The sequence below is a fragment of the Pseudopipra pipra genome, chromosome 1 (genome assembly GCF_036250125.1).
Source record: "Pseudopipra pipra isolate bDixPip1 chromosome 1, bDixPip1.hap1, whole genome shotgun sequence".
NCBI lineage: Eukaryota > Metazoa > Chordata > Aves > Passeriformes > Pipridae > Pseudopipra > Pseudopipra pipra.
In genome coordinates this window covers 103,071,517-103,090,550 of record NC_087549.1, presented here as the reverse complement: position 1 = coordinate 103,090,550, position 19,034 = coordinate 103,071,517, and the positions used below count along the sequence as shown (strand labels likewise).

The window sequence follows — 19,034 nt, the reverse complement described above, 5'->3', positions numbered from 1 at the left end:
TTTAAAAGCAGCTACCGTTCTTGCAGATGGGTTGGAAAATTGCAGGATTTGCTAGTGACTCTCTACATTGGCCTTTTTGCATTCTACTGTGAGAAGAACAAGAGATCAGATATATAAACTCTGGGCTGAAATCACTTATCCAACAAAGTAAAATTCCCGTGAAACTGCATGTTAGTGAGTGAGGTGTAAGAAGTTTTGCAGAATATGCTTTCAGGTAATGATCCCTCCCCTGAATAGGGCTGCAGGTAAGAGACTCTGGTCTGTTTGCTGAAGTTCTGCTGATGGTTTTCTTCAGCAGCTTCACGTGAATTATAACGGACCTGATAATAAAGCCACTTAACTAGAAGGAGGACGTAAAAACATTGGCAACACTGTCAGTCAGTGTCTAATAACTGCTCTGGGCTAAAAAGTTTGTGCTGTCCTGGTATTGAGAAGACAATGCTAAAAGGGAAGCAAAGTGATAACCTCCTTAGAGAATTTATTTTGTGTTTGATGCAATTCATAAGCTAGCATGAAAAAAAGTAGTGGAAAGGAAACTTTTCAAAGCAATGTATTGCAAAATTTTCTCCCCATCAGCTCTTATATTTCTGGAAAATATTTAATGCAGATGGTCAGATCCTGTGTCCTTTTAAAAGAAGTACAGCCTCGGGTCCTCTTAATCCATTTATGTATCTTGGCATCCAAAATCTTGTTTTGTATCCTAAGCTACTAGACAATCACAACAGCTACATCACAAGAGTCCATGGTATGTCAGCAAATGACGCTGAGGCAGCTGGTTTGCACATCTTTCAAAAACTGCTTTTGCTTGTCTCCAAAGAGATTGTTTTCAAACAAAAAGACAACTTTCATTTTTAAAACCACTTGCTCGGTTGGAATCAGTAACCTTTATTTCCTTTCTGTGGGGCTGGGAAGTTTGTGGAATGTTCAACACTAAGATATTAGCTGAGATTGAAAAAAAAAAAAAGGGAAAAAGCAAATCCTTAAAGGAAAGCAGAATGATTTCAACCTGTTATATTAGTCTCTCTTTAAAATCGTAGCAGAAGATGTTTTCTCTGGTTAGGGTTCTGGCAACGCAGTGCTTCCAGGACAAGTGCTTCAACGCAAGCAGGAGAGCCCTCTCTGCTTGCCACCTCTCTGCACCCATGCCAAGCAGCCTAGCTCCTGGCAAAGTTGCTCTCATGGTCTTCTCTTCCCACTCTGCAGGTGTGACAGTTTGGGAGCTGATGACATTTGGGTCCAAGCCATATGATGGGATCCCTGCCAGTGAGATCTCCTCTGTCCTGGAGAAGGGCGAGCGTTTGCCGCAGCCCCCAATCTGTACCATCGATGTGTACATGATCATGGTCAAATGTGAGTTCGCATTTCGGATTGTGGGTGCTCATCTAAGCTGAATAAGTAACACAGTTGCCTTTGTTAGGTTGCATTTGTGTGTGCTGTGTTCTTGGTAATGGCACAGAAGTAGGGTTATGTAAAAGGAGTGGTGACACTAGAGTGTGTTCCCACACCTTGAGCTTTGCTTAGGAGCATGGGATATGATTTCATGAGTCATTAATTCAACCAACTAATGTTTTTTTCACCATTCACACCACTGGCTGATATTGTCAATTATTTTAAATGGATATGGTCAGGCAGTATAAATTAGCATAACACCAACCACTTTACCTGATGCTCTGTTTTTGCATGTCTAGAAAATAAAATGAACGGTGCCTTCTCCTCCAGGCTCACCCTTAGCTCAGTAATATGCCTCCTTCTGCAACCACATATGTGGATTATGTCCTTTTACTAAAGGAATGCCAGGAGCACAGGCAACACTATAATGGCAGATACACATAAGGGTCCAGAATTCCTCTTCCAGTTTCTTCCTCATTTTTGGATGGCCCCTTTTTAGCATGCAGCTGTTGCAGCAAAGTAGCTCAAGAGCAGAGACTCTCTGAAGCACTTTGTGGCCACTTAACAGCACGTCAGAGGGCTTCTGGACCTCTAACCCCCTTTCCATCTATATCACCTGCTAAAATGTGAGATTATTACCTGGCTTCCCCCGCATCTCTAGGCCATAACTGCTGCATCCCTGCCTGCTGCTGTGAGGATACTGATAAGCAGCCCACTAGATGGCATTTAAGACCTTCGCACTGGAGCAACATATACCTGTTCTTGAAATCAGAGCCACGCTACTACAAACGCTCCATAGTGCAGCACTTTTTGGGAACCCTGGAGCATCCACATGTCACTGTGTTGGAACAGGCACCACACAAGGTGACCCTGATCCCATGCTTAACAGGGCAGGCAAGAAATGGATGCAGGTGTGTGCACCTAGCCTGGAAGCTGCCCAGACCCAAAAACAGTGTCCTAGAAACTCCTCCTCACAGATGCTGAACCCTATTGACACCTCATCCCACTGCCTTTCCATAGGGTTAGTCCAGGTGTAGAAAGGAGGAATTTTTACAGGCACCTAATCGGGTACCTGTTGCTTTTAAAACATAACCAATAGAGTGTCCCCATCTGCTTTCATACTACTGCACTGAATTTTAAATGCAAGAGTGTTAGGATCTGGGGTTTGAGCCTTCCTTCTGGCACAGGGCTCAGTTGCACATCTTTCACTGCTCTGATCACCCCATGTTTGCAGGCTACAGCACAGACCCTGTTGAAGCTGTGCCATTTTGTCTAAAGGAATACAGGAATCCCAGTACCTGTTTTATAAGCAGAAAGTATAAGCTGAAATGTTCAAAGTTATTGCACAATAATTACTATTTTTTTTAATTTAAGAAACAGCATTTAAATGTAGGCAACTCAAAGTGAGAAACAGTAGATGCTACTCCTGCAAGAACAGCAAACTTCCAAATGCTTCACTCTGTCTAAAAGCAATAAGCTTTTCTTGAATTATCAGGAGATATATTTCTAGCATGGTAAAATGTCACTGAAAATTATGAGATTTTGTCTAATGCAGATTTCAGATGACATGTTAGCACTTCATTTCTCCATTACTATGGATAAGCTGTTTCTTCTGAGTTCCTCTAGACACACTAAGCTTGACTTTTGTTGTTTTTAATTTTAAACACAAGAGTCTCTAGATCAGCTTATCTGTGAGTTGACGACAGAAAATGTGGGTTTCCTAACTAATATCACATGTAAACCCACCAGTATCTCTATTCTAAATCTCTTCTACCATTGATCCACAGTAAGCTATAGGACTGCTTTTTGTTTGAGTCTGTTTACTAATTAAATACAGCTTAGATATAGTTAATTTCAAAATGTCGTCAGTGAGGATGTTTTGAATTTTAGAAGACATCTGGTACAGAAGGAGGCTTCTGCTGTAGGCTTCCCAGGACTCCATGAAGCAGTGCAGTGACTGTCAGACAGTCAAATCATGGTACCTCTGCAGGCACCCACTGATGTTTTTTTTGCTTTCTCTCCTTCAAGAGCATTTTCAAAGCAGACTTAATTTGCATTATCCCTCAGGTGGGACCTGCTGCCCACATGGAGATAGGCCAGCAGGAGAGGAGACAGGCTCAGCCTGCAGCTTTTCCAACGCGGGGTTTTCTTACCTCCTTTCTTCTTCCCAAAACTCCCAAGATCTGCATTTTAAATGCTGAAATTCACACCAGTGGCTGGTGAATGAACTTTTTATGGTGGTCCCTTAGGGGTAGCTTCTTTCTTTGTTCCACACATGGCACTGCTCTTTTTGCTGTTACATTTTATTTTAAACTGTGTTTGATCACCAAAACAACTTTATTTGTGCACTCCTTTCCCTCCAGGTTGGATGATCGATGCAGACAGCCGTCCCAAGTTTCGTGAACTGATAGCCGAATTCTCGAAAATGGCTCGTGACCCTCCACGCTATCTCGTTATACAGGTACTAACCACAGTGGTGGGAAGATGTCTGATGGGCATTTAATATGAAGCCCAAAATTATTAGTAATGCATATGAAAACATATAATACTGATAACTTAAGGCCAGATTTATTGTTGCTTTCCAGGTCTTAACACATTCAGCTAGAACCACAAACAAAATGTCAAGACTGGTCTCTGTTTTCTTAGTACTGGTCCCAGTCTGTGACCAGCAACAGTCCATGCTGCAGTCATGAGAGGAAAACAAGAGTTTGATCCTCTTCAAAGTGTATCTATTTTACAGCAGCTTGGACAGAGATTGCAGGCCCAAGTTCCCCTAAACTCTGAGTAAATTTGGTTAAACACATAGATCCAGATTTTGCATCTTGGGCCTCTTGCTAAATTACTTTGTCTCACAGAGAAGGGGATAACAAGGGCTTGAAAGGAGTCTGCAAGTCCTCTCCCACGCTGACTTTTTTCCACAGGGAGATGATAGGATGCACCTGCCCAGCCCTACGGACTCCAAGTTTTATCGCACCCTAATGGAGGAGGAGGACATGGAAGATATAGTGGATGCGGATGAGTATCTTGTACCACACCAGGGATTTTTCAACAGCCCTTCGACATCCCGCACTCCCCTCTTGAGTTCATTGGTATGAAACTTTTCCACTGTGGAAACATGATAAGCAATTTTAAGAGTGAACTGCTTCTCATAATGTCTGTATTTTCTTTCTCTATCTTTTAAGAGTGCTACTAGCAACAACTCTGCTACAACCTGCATTGACAGGAATGGGGTAAGTGGAATGACCTTTAAAAAAGGAGTAACTCCTCCTGTGTGGATCAACTTCTACAAAACAGTTCCTTTACTATTGTTTTTCTCTACTTCACCTAGCAGGGGCACCCTGTGCGGGAAGACAGTTTTGTCCAGAGGTATAGCTCAGACCCAACAGGCGCTTTCTTGGAGGACAGCATAGATGACAGCTTCCTGCCAGCCCCAGGTGAGTACCTCTCCTGTGTTTCCATCTCATGGCCACTCATTCACAAGCCTTTTGGTTGTAAATATAATCATTGCCCTTCCTTTTTTACAGGAAGCAATTCAAATGCTTGCTACCTTTCTTTGCTTAGCAAACAGAGGTGCACACATATCATTTTCTTAGACTTTATCTGGCTGCTTCTGCCCATTTCTCATTTCAGTTCCCTCACAAGCCAGGTTCCTCATGTTTGCTGTATGTGCCATCTAGCCAGGGAGTTTGCATGTGTGGTTGTATGTTTAAATCTTTCTACTTGAGAAAATATCCTCTACAAAATGGGTTTCATCCCCTAAATCATTTCAGCAATATAAAGAGCTTTATGGCAGCTTCATTGCTTTCAGAAGTGGATTCACAGAAGGCAGTTTATGGTTTCACATAGACTTACAGCGTAGGTGATCAGAAAGCAAGCCAGCAAGCACTGAAGGGGATGGGGATGCGTTACACATTCATGATGCTTTGTGTCCTTAAAAAATCCCAACCAACCTTTCCAAGAATATGCCATAGCTAAAAAGGGTGAAAGGCCCTGCAAGGAATGGCACTGAAGTGAAATGTGGAGCCCCTGTATTTTCTGGTCATTTTTCTCATCTCCAAACATTTTTTTCTAGAGAAACAGCTTCTGACAGCTGAGCTCCCAGACTGCCATTTCAGAACACTATCTGGGACATAGCCACCCACACGTCACTAAAATCAGCAGTAGCTATCTCACTGTGTCGTAGTCCAAGCCATCTTTCTGCTGGTTTGCAAACAAAATTCTTGAAGGTGAACCTCAGGGCAGAGCATTTAGTGCATTTGGTGCCACGGAATGGCAGTTCCTGCCTTTGGCCCTTTTCCACTTGGGGAAGTTCAGTGATGTGCTCTGAGCGAAGAGCAAGTGGCAGCTGGGTTGAAACTACATGTCAGAGGACGCAAATGGCTGCATTAGTTTTATGTCTTCATTTTCTTATTTTTATTTTCTTTTTATTCTAGAGTATGTAAATCAGTTGGTGCCCAAGAAAGCATCTGCCTCAGCAGTCCAGAATCCAATCTACAACAGCTTCTCTCTCACAGCAAACTCAAAGGTCCCCACAGACTCCAGCTACCAGAATTCACACAGCACAGCTGTGGACAACCCTGAGTATCTCAACACTAACCAGTCTCCACTGGCAAAGACCGTCTTTGAAAGTTCTCCTTACTGGATCCAGGCAGGCAACCACCAAATAAATCTGGACAATCCTGACTACCAGCAGGACTTCTTACCGAACGAAACCAAACCTAATGGTCTCTTGAAAGTTCCTGCAGCAGAAAACCCAGAGTACTTGAGGGTAGCAGCACCAAAAAGTGACTACATTGAAGCCTCGGCATGACCATGGAGAATTTCTTCTTGCAGCAAGGCAGGCCAGACTCTTAAGTGAACTATATGGCTGCTGCAAGAATGGACTCTGGCTCAGAGCAAATGGCAACTGCAATGCACCAATAAGCACACCTCTCCTTTTTGGCATGGGGGCTGAAACTGCAAATCCCATCTGATGGCAGTTTGGATCTTTTCTTGCCCATTTCCATGAAATAACTGAGGCACATAGCCTGCACTCGGACATTTGTTGGGATGAAGCAGGATCTTCCTAGTCTGAAGAAATAGGGATGCATTTCTTTCATTTTCAAATGGTAGCATGGTAAAAAGCCACTCTGGGATGAACTTGAGAGCTGTACACATTGTACAGTCAAATTCCTTTCTACAGTCTGTATTTTTATAAATGTTTCTAACAGAACTTTTGGATCTTTTACAAAATCAGATGCTTGTACTGCTGTTCTGCTATGTGGTGCTTAGATCACCAGCAGGAAAAAAAAATATTACCAATAGTTTTCCAAAACTTCTGGAACCGAAACTGTTATTCCAAACCACTGAATTTTTACAAATTGGCTCCATATACTGCCTTTTGGCCCAAAGGTGAGAAGTGCACCTAAGGGAGCTGTGAGCAGTTCTTCCCAGGGCAGTATGGATTGGATTGCTCCAGAGGAAACTTAGCACAAGGAGCAAAGTGGCACGATGCATCACCTGCTAACCACTACTGCTAAGAACTGACAGAAGGAACTCACCTCAAGTCATCTTTGAATCATACATGATTCTAAAGCGCTCACTAGTCTGTTTTCTAATGGTCAAACCCAAGACATTTTTTTTCCTGATCCCTTATGCAGCTGTCAAGTTGTCAAAATGCCTTTCTTCTTCAACAAAACTGTTAAAGATGTTGCCGTAACTGAAAAATGAAGTGTCAAATAACGTTTAACAGACCTTAATTAAATGTCAAGGAAATGCAAATGGTGGCAAATTGGAACATTCATGAGACAGACTGGAAGAACTATACTAAATTAGACTTGACTAGGGCAAGAAACACAGGTAGCTTTAGCCAAGCAGTTTTATTTCCGTTCTTAAAGGGCAGAAATCATTTTCCCTTATACATGTGGCAAAGAAAAGGCATATATAAGTGTTACACTTCAAGGCAGAATACTGCCAATTGCTGTTCCACACTGGGGCAGAGGCTGGGGCTGGTTACATGTCCCTTTGGGGTTACATATCCTGGCAATGCAGGAGGAGCAGTGAGAATGAATTAAGGAAAAAATAATCCAGAGTGATGGAATATATTATCTCCCTCTTCTAAAACATAGGGCTGCCTACTACTTCTTTAAAATACACAGCATCGTCTTCTGGTTATCAGTGTGGTATAGGCAGGCGAGGCAAGGCTAAGATTTTAGCTTGACAGTATAAATCAATCACAGCAGCAAAAGCAACTACTCTTTCCAGTGACCCATAAAATTATTCCATCATTAACATTTCTTATGAGTGTAGGAGGAGTAAAGTGCCTAAAGTGTGAATTTAGTCAGTCATTTAGATGCATCCCACCAGCAACTTGGCAGTGCTATTTTAATCAAACCACTAGATCAGAAGGCAAATGCTCATTTTGGGACAAAGGCCCTTAACTAGTTGAATGTTGGCAACTTGCTTGAGGGTAGCATAAGCAGCTGACTTGCAGAGGATCTGTAGTCTATATTAAGTAGCAAGAAAGAGTCAAATTTATGCTGCTGCTGTGGTTTGAATGCAGCAGTCTGTGTTTCAGTTTAAGGATTGCATCTGAAGTCCAAGATCAAGCAGCAAATCCTTAGAACACTCTTTTTACAGATTTATTGAGGGAAGGAGAAGAACAGTCATGTGGAATGACCCTTTTTGTAAATAACATGATGTAAAATGCATTAACAGCTTGTGTGTATACAGTGGCTCATGGGCCACACTGCAGTCTAGCATAAAGCAGCATACTGGTCTCTTCTCTGGGGTGACCGGTGACAGGACCCGAGGGAATGGCCTGAAGTTGTGTCACAGGAGGTTTAGGTTGGATATTAGAAAAAGGTTCTTCACCCAGAGAGTGGTCAGGCACTAGAACAAGCTCCCCAGGGAAGTGGTCACAGCACCAAGCCCGACAGAGTTCAAGAAGCTTTTGGATGATACTCTCAGGCACATGGTATGACTCCTGGGGATGGTCCTGTGCAGGGCAAGGAGTTGGACTGGATGATCCTTTTGGGTCTTTTCCGACTCAGCACATTCTGTGATTCTGTGATACTGGACAGAATCCAAAGATGGTCGTCTTTGGTAGGTGTGTCTCACCATGACCAAGCCCCAGGCATAGCAGTCTGGAGGATGCAATGTTTGACTTTGATTATTAGTGACTTGTATTTAAAACACTAAACAAAATTCAGTTCCCATGTCCAATTAGCAGCAGATTTCTCCTTGCATTCCTGAGAGCAGATTTGTTGTGTTGCTCTCACAAGCATGCAACATGTATGCACAGGCATTGCTGCTGTTCTCCACCCACCGCCTTGGGAGAAATGTACATAAAACTAAAAAAAGATCTTAACAGAATTCACAGATAATTTTTCAATTTGCTAAAGCTGCTATGTCTCCAGGCAGAACACTAGAAAATCACACAATGCATGTTCTCCCACAGAATCTTCTGAACACTATTGCACAAAGGAGTTTATTGATGTTTTGTTTTAATTTGTTAGCTAAAACAAGAAAGCCACTGAGCAGTATCAATATGTATCCACCAGCATTATGTAGCATGAAAATTATTTAATAGAGGTTAATACACTTGCCCATTAAAACAATTTAGGAGGGATTCAGTAGCAATTCCTTGCTAGAAACGAGGAGATTAATCTAAAAATTAAGCAATGTAAGTTTAAAAGAGCATCACATTTTGAATGTGATGTTTTTGTTGAAAAAAGTAGGAAAGAAAATGTAGAACCACAAACTCTCAGTACGAACGTAAATTCCAGATTGGTGGATCAGCTATATTGTGAAGTATTTCTGGTAAATAGGCATCCTGTAAGCCATGATTTGTAAATTGGCAGGTCAGTAATTATTCAAAAGCCAGCAAAAAATAAAAACTGGATTGTGCCTGCAGGGGCAGATACAGTGGCACTGGGAGTGGATGGGACTGTGCAGCTGCATGGCTGTCACTAGAGGCACAGGTGCTGTGCAGTGTGATGCTCATAGGGTAACAGACAATAGCAATAAACCAAATGATTTCCAGCAGAATTAAAAAAAAAATAATAAAAAAAGAACCAATAAGCAGCTGAAATGTCCTGGTTTTCCCACTGCAGCTCATTGCACATTTAACAGCAAGGAGGCCCCTGCGGATCATAGGTGCTTATACAGGCAAACGTGGTGTGGCAGCATAAATCAACATCCAAAAATAACTTGAAAATTCAGCTGCAGGTGTGGGTAGAAAAGGCCGATTTTAAAAACACAGCTAAATAGGGAAATGTAACATGTCACAGCCACTTTTAAAAGCTAACAGTCTTACTAATTGAGAAAATTAAAATTTCCCCTTTTACGGAATTTTTAATGGAAGGCAAAATAAAATACAAGTCAGTCCTTAGTGTCTATCATAAAGCAGCAGTTAATACAGAACTCCTTTTGCAATAATAATTTAGGATTTTTAATAACTGCTTAGTATATGAAAATGTAAGTTAAATCAAGAGTCTTCATCTTTGATGTTTTCCAGTGATTGTGTACAGTGCACTTGACTTCATTTGGGGCCTTGGATTGTTCCTGCTGCAAAGGGAGTTGGCCTGGGAAATTTTCTTCATGTTGCAATTGATTTTGTGAAGTAAATTCATTGAGAGGCCAAGAGCCTGCTTGTGTTTCCAGCTGACAGGCAACATTGCAGTGAGTTTTCTAGACAGAGAGTTGGATCTAGATGGTGGTTTCTGGAATGCGTCGGAATGATTCCCCATCCCACCAACCTCACCATCAGACAGCCACGTGAAGCCTTGGCATTAGAAAATGTGGTCCCATGGTTTATTTGAAAAGAAGGATCTTGTGTAGGGAGAGTAATGCAAGGGAAGGGCTTCATCTGGCCCATCCATATCTAAGATAGCTGCTGAATTTGCCCAGGGCCACTGAGGCCACTGACTGTTCCTGCAGGTATAGGTAGCTGCTATCCCTGCTACCAGCTAGATGTGAAGCCCCCTTGCAGAGATTGCTTGTGCAAAAAGCAATGTACATGGCATTCATACTATGGGGTGTATTTCTTCTCTTCCCAGGGAGATGTAGTTAGGTTTACAACAATGTCACAGGACCTCAAACAGCTTGAAGAGGTCCCATCACAAGGTGCCTGAGGTGTCCTTGGTCTCTCTGTGGATGCTCCAATGTGTCAAGGAGAAACTTTGCATTTCCAGACAAGAGCTCATTTTTCACATTCGGAGTTCAACATCTGTTAGTATGACCACTGCCTCTCAATTGAGCAGTTACGGTACACTGGCTTTTGTTCCCCCAGCATTTGTCTGGGAGAAAACATCTGAATCAGGACCAAATATGAAAATGTACCTGTGTCCTCCTTCTTGATGGAAACTGTATACTCATGAAATGTCAAACTCTGGGTAGAACACTTAGCAAGAATGCTTTGTAATGTTTTATCACCAGTGGTTCAAATTTTATATTGGGATCCCCTTTTCTAGCCTTCTTTTTGTAAGTGCTCCCTCTTTGTTCTTACATAAAACTTTCAAGGAGCCTTTTTAAAATAACGAGGAAAATAACAGGAAAAAAAATTTATACAAAAGAAAACCATGACACCTTCAAGTAGCTTGTCAAATGGGCTGCATTAGGACCAAAGATGTTATGTCTTGTTTTTTTGCTTTAAAGGAATAGGGTATTGATCACTACTTCCACTGCCTCTCATTACAGAGAAGAGCTACAGATTTCCACTCTTCATTGGGGCTGGGTCAGACCTCCACTGAGCCAAGAGAACTTGGCAGGAGGGTGAGGCCTGTCCATAGAAAACCAAACTGAATATCAGGACAAGGTATCACTTCAGGGCCAAACCTACAACCTGTACTCCATATTGCACTTAATGCAATATCGAAACAGGGACGTAGTCAAGGAAAAAAAGAAGCAAATACATGATGTTTTGGCTTAATATCAGGAAAAAATACAATAATATGAAGATGAGAATGATGAGTTTTTCTGTGAGGAAGTGTGTAGGCAGGCAGTGAGATTTTAAAATGATAACACTTTTTGTTATGTATTACTTTAATTATGCAGGGGAGTTGAAATCATGGCATTCCCATGATATGCTTTGCTTTCTGCCATACATCCTGCCTGCATTTGACATCAAGTGTTCAGGCAGATCACTTGTATTACCATGGCCATGTGGATTGAGAATTTGGTTGCTTCAACCCCTTCTTTTTATGCAGGGAGATAAAAGTGCGGTTATAGTAGGCTGTTACCACAGTTAGTGGTCAAGCTAACCCTCTACAGCATCCAAAACTGGCTTTCCCAGGGGAAAAAGTTGATAACTGCAGACCTACCTGACAAAAGATGCACCAGTTGTTGCAGTGCTGGCAACAGGCAGTTGGCAGCAAGCAAAATGCATTCAGCCAAGATTCAAGTTTGGTGCTTCACCAACTTTGCTGTCATGGTCTTACATGATGCAGATGGAGCTGTCTGGATGTATAACAGCACAGGTCCTGTGGTCTCTCTGTAGCTCTCACTTTGAAGTAATGGATTTTTCTGATTAATAAAGTGAAAACATGAAATCAAAAGTGCCGCTAGCAATAGGACTGGTAGAAGGTGTTGTTCCTACATAGCCAATATGGTACATCATTTCCAGTTACACTGGAGTTTATCCAGACTCTTCTCCTTACCTCTTGCAAGCTAGCTAGAGAGTGCGCATTTGCTAGCACCATCAATGTTATCCTCATATTTTATGAAAGGGAATAATCAAAGTAGTTGGCTACAATGATAGGAGGCTTGGCTCACATACCTAGGTTGCTTTTTTAATCCTACATTCCTTATATTGTTCCCCTTGAAATTAATGGGATGTTTAAATTCATTACACTGAGAGTATAAAACAAGACTAATGTTGAGTGATTTTTGAAAATCCCTCACAATAATCAGAGATCCTATGGATCCATTGCCCGTTTTAGGCTGCTTTGTATTGATGCAATCAACCGAATATAAGGTATGATGTCTTGGTTTTTATAAACTGTCAAGCAATATATTCATAGATACAGACGGTACCCTTGCAGCATTGTAAAGTTACTCAACTATGAAAGCACTATTTGTACAATAAGAAACTCTTGACTTTTATATGGTTTAATGGTTTATACTGTTGATCAAAGATTGTTTGTATATGACGATAAAAAATGAGGTGTATATTATTCTTTTTAATTGTTTTTAATTTTTGGAAAACTGTTATTGTAATATACTGTTGTATTTGGGGGGAACAAGAAAGCAGTGGCTAGCTTGTAGCTTGTAGCCAAAGAAGAACTCACATTAAGGGTTCTTTATTGGACTTCGATTTTTTTTTTTCTGGTAAAATTTGTCACCTTGGGGATTTATCCAGAGCTTAGTGAAGCTAGTAACAGCACTCTTTCCTCTCTCCAAGACTCTTTGGTTGTCTGTATGCACAGTGCTGGAGTTTCATAATGTGAGCAATAATACAGGTAACACTCGTGACCATTGGAAGTGCAATATGAAAGCCCAGGTGCTGCTTATCAGGGCCCTAAAAATGCTGATGTTTTAAATTACATGGCAGGTTCTCACTTCACTTTCATGACAAGAGCAGAAGCAGAGTGAAAGCAATCCTTTGAAATCCATGTGACATGTGGTATGTGAAGCCACAGTGCTGGCCATTTCTTAATTGCATAGCTAAGGCAAAATAAAGTCTCAACCAGAGTCACTGGTGACTTACATTGTTGTACTACACTAGGCAGAAAGAAAAACTTTGTAAGCAGTCAAATGAAGCCCTGGTGTCCCCTGAGTATTGGTGTTTAATTATCCAACTGGTTGAACATGCAGCAGACAAAGATTAAAGGAATTGCAGGGTCCTCAACATGACAGAGCAAAATACAGTGCATTGGCAAGACAGTAAAGAAGAGAGGAGCTGGAACTGTCAGTATGCATTCAGCTCGGATAGGTCCCCAGTATCACAATTAGTAAATGAAATAATTTTTGTCTTAATTAGGTGAACTTTGTAGACAGAAAAAAAAAGAAAGCCACTACAGCACCTTTGTCATTCTCATTTTTCCATACAGTCCCTTCCAGTACATAGGCTGCATGTTTTACCAGCTCAACCTACTTTATGCAGAAATTATGTAGTCTTAATCTTCATATTACTGGTTCTCAGAAATGTCTAATGCGTATTAATGCATGATATTTTTATTTTAATAAAAGTAATTAAATAAATCTTTGCTCTTTTGGCATATAATTCTCCCTCCCCCCTTTAGCGATCAGCTGGCTTGAGAAGATTCTAGATAAGTTAGTATTGCTATGAAGAAGAATAATTAGTATTAATATCGAGAAGGAAACTGAAATGTATGTTGTACATCTATGCATCTACTCTGTGAAGATCAGAAAATAACTCCTAGATCCAAAAGTCTTTATCACACCGGAAACTGCTGTTCTCTGCCTCTGTCAGAGGCAGAGCAGTGCCTCCATCCTTACTCCAGAGAGGTGGGGATAGTGATGTGCTAAATCCCATTGTCAAAGCACCAAAAGAGAAGAATTTACAACTAAGAATGGTGTAAGTATAGAAAAGCATGGGTATTTGGGAAGGATGAACATGCAGAAATGCCACTGAGTTCACTGCTGCCAACTTCAAATGAACATAAAAGTGACAGAGGGTGCAAGAGGAGAAGACAGCCAAAGAAAGACAGCTGCAGTTTAACCCTCATAACTGCCTGCACAGGATATGGCAGATTAAGATAAGATAAAGAAAATTATTTAATGATAGGAATACAACTCTCCAACATGCTTCTACTTTATCAGCAGCAGCACTAAGCAAGCCTTACCTTTTGGCACTCCTGACCTTGACCCAGGAAAACAACAAAACCAGCTTCTGAGGAACTAATCTGAATGCCCAATAATTACATTAGATCACATCAGAAATAAGAGCCAACATGCTCTGAGGAGACACACAGCCATAGCCAGACCACCTATCATGGCACCTGGGACAGACCTACACACCTCCTTTGGCACTGAACGTGGAAGGGCTTCACAGTCACTCTCCAGGGCAGTCACATTTCAGCAGTAACTGGTCACAAATGGCCTTGTTTGTTCCTGTCCTAAGGCTGCCAGCCAGGGCAACGCTTCTGCAGCAGCATTTGATAAGAAGTATTTGTACCAGGCATGAGTCCGGCAAGAAAGAGGGACCTTGCAGTTACCAAAGGCAGGTGCTGGGAACAGCAGAGAAGGTGACTCAGCCTCCTTAAGGTGGCATTATGTTTGCTGGGACAGGCTTAGTTCTTATGCCAGTGCCCACCTGGGTTAGACCCATGGCACCTCAAGAAGGTATCACAGCAGGCACAAAGAGACATGTCCTGCTCAGGTTGCTCAGTAGGGTGGCTGACCTTGCTCCCCACATTCCTGCCCACAGGATGAGGCAGCTTGCTTGGAAGCCACCTGTAAGTATATACGGGGGAGTAAGCCTCCAATCCCACAATATGAATTCTTGCTGCTATTTAGTTGAGAGAGGAGTTGAAATTGCAGATCAGGTGGTGCTTTAAATTGTTTGTTGGGAATTGAAATCTCTCTAATAAGCACCATCTGTGTGAAGTTCAACACCAGAGCACTTGTTGCAGAAAGCCTTTTACTTGGAAATGTGTTTTCTTTCTAAAGTGAGCAGAAGGAATGTTATTTAATGCATGTGTTAACCCCAGAGACTGCTGCCTTCAGTGAGTTACAGCCCTGTGAAACTGAACTAACTCAGAAATAGTACAGTAAGTGTTTGTCATCTTTATCCTGTATTGTATGGAGTGGTTTACACTTTTTTTCCTTTTGTTTTTTGGGAGGATGCAGACTTAAGGATTGCACTAGACTACATTGGACACTGTCACTCAGATAAGAGCAATGATGGTATAAGAGATGGATATCCTTATCTCACAGACAGCTTTTATTTAGCCAAATTTGTACTGGCACTGATTTAGCAAGCCAAAGTACAGCTAGTAAGGTTGGTTGTATAGATTTCCATCTAGCTCTTGGAGACTGTTAAATCATCAAAAGCTGAAGTTGTGTGTGTGAATTTAATGGTCATGGGTAAGAAATATAGCAACATGTGACCTCTACCACTGCCCATGGAGACCAAGCCATTCTAGGTCAAACCAAGCTGGGCTAGGCATAAATGTCACAGGGATGCAGCTCTGGCACAGCAGTGGTGGGATCCTTCAGGCCCCTGCGGCCAGACATCCTATGGGGCACTTGTAGAATGCATCTGCAGCTATTTGAGATTTCCAAAAGGAAACCAAGCTTGCAAAGCCTGTGCGGGACTACTCCTATTACCCCTGCTCCTAAGAACAGCAGAAGGAAAGCTAATAGTGCCCTCTCTTGGAAGGAAGAAACTCTGTCCACAGCACACATAGCTTTAAAATAGGTCTCCCAGCAAACAGAGCTGAAAAAATGAGCTTGTGTAGGCGATTTATTTTCCAGTCCATTTGGAGTACAGGTTCATGGTACATTGAATCCAGCCTTACGTATGGGCTGCTGCTGGAAGGGTCGCTGCACTGATCCAATGGATAATTAATCCTTCTCTTTGGCAGTTTAGTTTCACAAGACTTGCAAGGCAATTGCATGCACCATAGAGCTGACTTCTGACATGGCAATGTACATGCGAAGGACACGACTGTACCCCTTGGTGACAAGTGTACAAGTGACAGCATCATCACAAGTGTGACATCCTCCTGTCCTCAGAAGCTCTTGTGCATGTTACTGTAAAGCATTCTATTTCCCCAATTCTCACCTACAGGGTTTCTTCATGTCTTGCAAGGAAAGCAATATTGTGTAGATGATGCTGTGAAGAATCTTAAGATAATGCAAATACGCTGTGTCAGGGCAAATAGGTTTAGGTTCATGTTTGGTTTGTGATCATTACACTGCTGGCAGGGAGAATTCTTCATCCAGCCTTTTTGTTTCTTATAAGAATGCTCCAGCACGGATTTATCCCAAAGCAGAAACAAAAAAGGCTATTTTCAGTGAATGGCAGTTTTAAAAAAGCAATGGTCTTGCCTAATGTAAACAATGCCTCCATATATTTTTAAAAATTAATATATTGACCCCTGGAGCTTGCTAATGCAAGATTATTTTTAGTACTTGTTTTATTGGTTTAGAATCCTGTGGAGATCTGCCTAAAAAATCTGGCCACTTTTATGTTTTGCTGAAGTGAATAATGATGCTGGAATAGACTTGTAAACAAGTGAGACTTGGAATTATTCTCAGGGTTTCGGTGCTAAGCCAACAAACCTAGCTTCCATCAGACATCAGTTTTCCCCAGTATGGCTGGGTAAAAGTAACAAAATGTCTGTGTGCCAAAAACTAAGAACTTTGGGAGCAGAGGGCAATGGGCATGCCTCCGAGACACATCTCTATAAGTAATATGTAACATTACAAGAGCACACAGTGCCCCTCTCCTGAAAGTCAGGCTGCTTTCTCCCCAGTTTCGTATCAAAGCAAAACCATGCCAATAACCCTGCTGAGGAAGTCTTTGTATACCAGCAGGGCCTTCCCCCATGACAGGATTGGCAGCAGCAAGGTACACCTTCATAGTTACTTGATGATCAGGCTGCCTCCAATGGGAACTTGAAACCAACACATAGAGGCAGACAGGGAGGCACTAGGCAATTCCTGGGAGAATCAGTGATCTATATGTAATTAAACCAGATGTGATTAGGCAATAGTTATTAGAGGTAACAGTGATCCCAAATTCATCTTAGTAATTCATCCTTATCAGAGTGCTAATTGCATTGGCTTTCTAGTGCTTCCTTTCAATAGAAACTGGTGCAGATCAATAGGTCACTTCTCCCAGAGGGACAATGCTCACTAGAAAGCTTAAAATCATTATTTAGCCAGTGATGAGCCCATTGAAATGCCGGTAGCTGGATCAGCTTGGAGAATTTTCACCAGGATGGTTTACAGGAAGAAGCCAGAGGAAAGAGACAGGAGGGTATAGCTGGCACATTCAGACTATCCAAAGGAATCCTGGAGGCCTTCATGGTGACCCTGGCTGCTTCACAGTTTGTGACTCATATTTAGCATTACAAGGACCCTGGGAGGTAGGAAAGCATGTTACACACAGTTAATAAAAATAACAGGGGTTTTGGTGTTGTTTTTTTTTTTTACTTTAAAAAGAACAAAATAAAGAAACACCACTTGGTCTGGTGTAGGATGGCCTAAGAGGAGAGAGCAAATAGATGTTGGTGTGACTGCACAAGAGCTGTCAGGATAGAAGAATTATGCATTTTTTTAAGGACGGGAAGAAAACTTGGTGGAGGGCTGTGCTAAGAAGAGACATGTCAAGAGTGGTTGACTGGCTTGGAAAAACTGACACTTTCTTAAAAAAAAAATCTGCACCAGAATTTGGTCATGGCTGAGTGACCAAAGACATGTGCACACATACAGCATTTTATTTCCTAAGTTATCAAATTAATCCCTTTCTTTATAGATGTTGTTGTTTGTTTTGTGACAAAGGTTTGAGCCCTCTGGAGATGTTTTGGAGAGGAGTAGGTAGATTTGCTCCTTGAATGGTCTTTTGGACTTGTATTCTTTGGTGGAGGAGGATTTAGCAAGCAGCTTTTGGGGCAGTGCCGCAGGAAAAAAAGTGACTGTAGGTCCTGCCTGGAAGTGGAAAGGCAGAGTGTGGGCTGTAGCAGAAGGCAGTTGTAGGGAAGTCCCCTATAGAAGTCAATTTTTGAGCCCATGTTTAAGACTTTAGCTGAGGTGATGGCAGCCTTTTATACAATTTCTTTAACAAAGATTCAGTGCAATTACACAAGCATTAACCCTGTAGCTGAACTATATACAGGCTGCAGGCTGTTTTGTGCACTGCATGTTTCTTAGCAAAGTTTTGTAGGTACTCATCTCAGTTAGGTCCTTTTAAATTGACTTCTTAGATTTTGCGTGGGAAAAAGTATTCTTGTAATGCCTTCTGCAAAGAGATGCTGGATATGTAGTCTTCTGGTCTCACCTTTCCATGCAAAAAGGTTTGCTCAGCAGGTAGAACAGGGCACAGCCATGTATATATTCTCTTACAGGATGCAATTTCCTATTTTGCAAACCTATCCGCTGTTTACATAAAGAAGGTATTGCCTCAAAGAATTTTTAATGGTCTCAGAGATGATATTTCATCTGCAGTGCTGGATTACTGAGTATTGAGGTTATCATTCAAAATGTTTGCTCAGAAAACTGTCTTAGGTGAAAGGCTACCATTCTATTAATATCTATTTCAAACTCATTTAATGACCACAACTCAAACTTATGCTTTCTCACACCAAGAAATACCAAAAAATTACCCAGAGGCTATCAGAAAATTAATAAATACAAACTGAATTACCTCAAGATTATGGATGCCTTCTTTCTTACACACTTCCACAGAGCACCTCCTTTTAGCCACTGGGAGAAGAAAGATATTTTGCTATATGGACCTTTGGTCTGATGGCACCCAGCGATAATTTTAATAATACTGATGGAAATTAGAGGGAAACCCTGGCTCCAGCCATTCTTGAAACACTTTTGGCAGTGTTCACCAAGCAGAAGAGTTAGTCCCTGTTGCTGGGTCTTCTTCAGCTCTCCAATGAGTATAACACAATGGGGTCTGATTAGAGCCCTGCTGATTTACATCCACTGAGCCAGAGGAGCTTTATTTCAGTTTATGAATTTATGGC

General features: G+C 41.6%; 1 protein-coding gene across 2 annotated transcripts in view; it reads left to right on the top strand.

Annotated features, from left to right (window-relative positions):
- The window catches only part of EGFR (epidermal growth factor receptor), a 161,530-nt gene extending 147,961 nt beyond the window's left edge, over window positions 1-13,569 (top strand). Inside the window, exons 23-28 of one of the 2 annotated variants that reach the window (XM_064668707.1) lie at window positions 1,204-1,350; window positions 3,753-3,850; window positions 4,311-4,478; window positions 4,572-4,619; window positions 4,721-4,823; window positions 5,823-13,569. In XM_064668707.1, coding sequence (XP_064524777.1) covers window positions 1,204-1,350; window positions 3,753-3,850; window positions 4,311-4,478; window positions 4,572-4,619; window positions 4,721-4,823; window positions 5,823-6,199 — 941 coding nt within the window. In that variant the 3' untranslated portion in view covers window positions 6,200-13,569. Of the gene's footprint in view, window positions 1-1,203; window positions 1,351-3,752; window positions 3,851-4,310; window positions 4,479-4,571; window positions 4,620-4,717; window positions 4,824-5,822 lie in introns of both variants that reach the window. The other variant, XM_064668701.1, reaches the window with a different exon arrangement.
- Window positions 13,570-19,034: the final 5,465 nt, after the last annotated feature.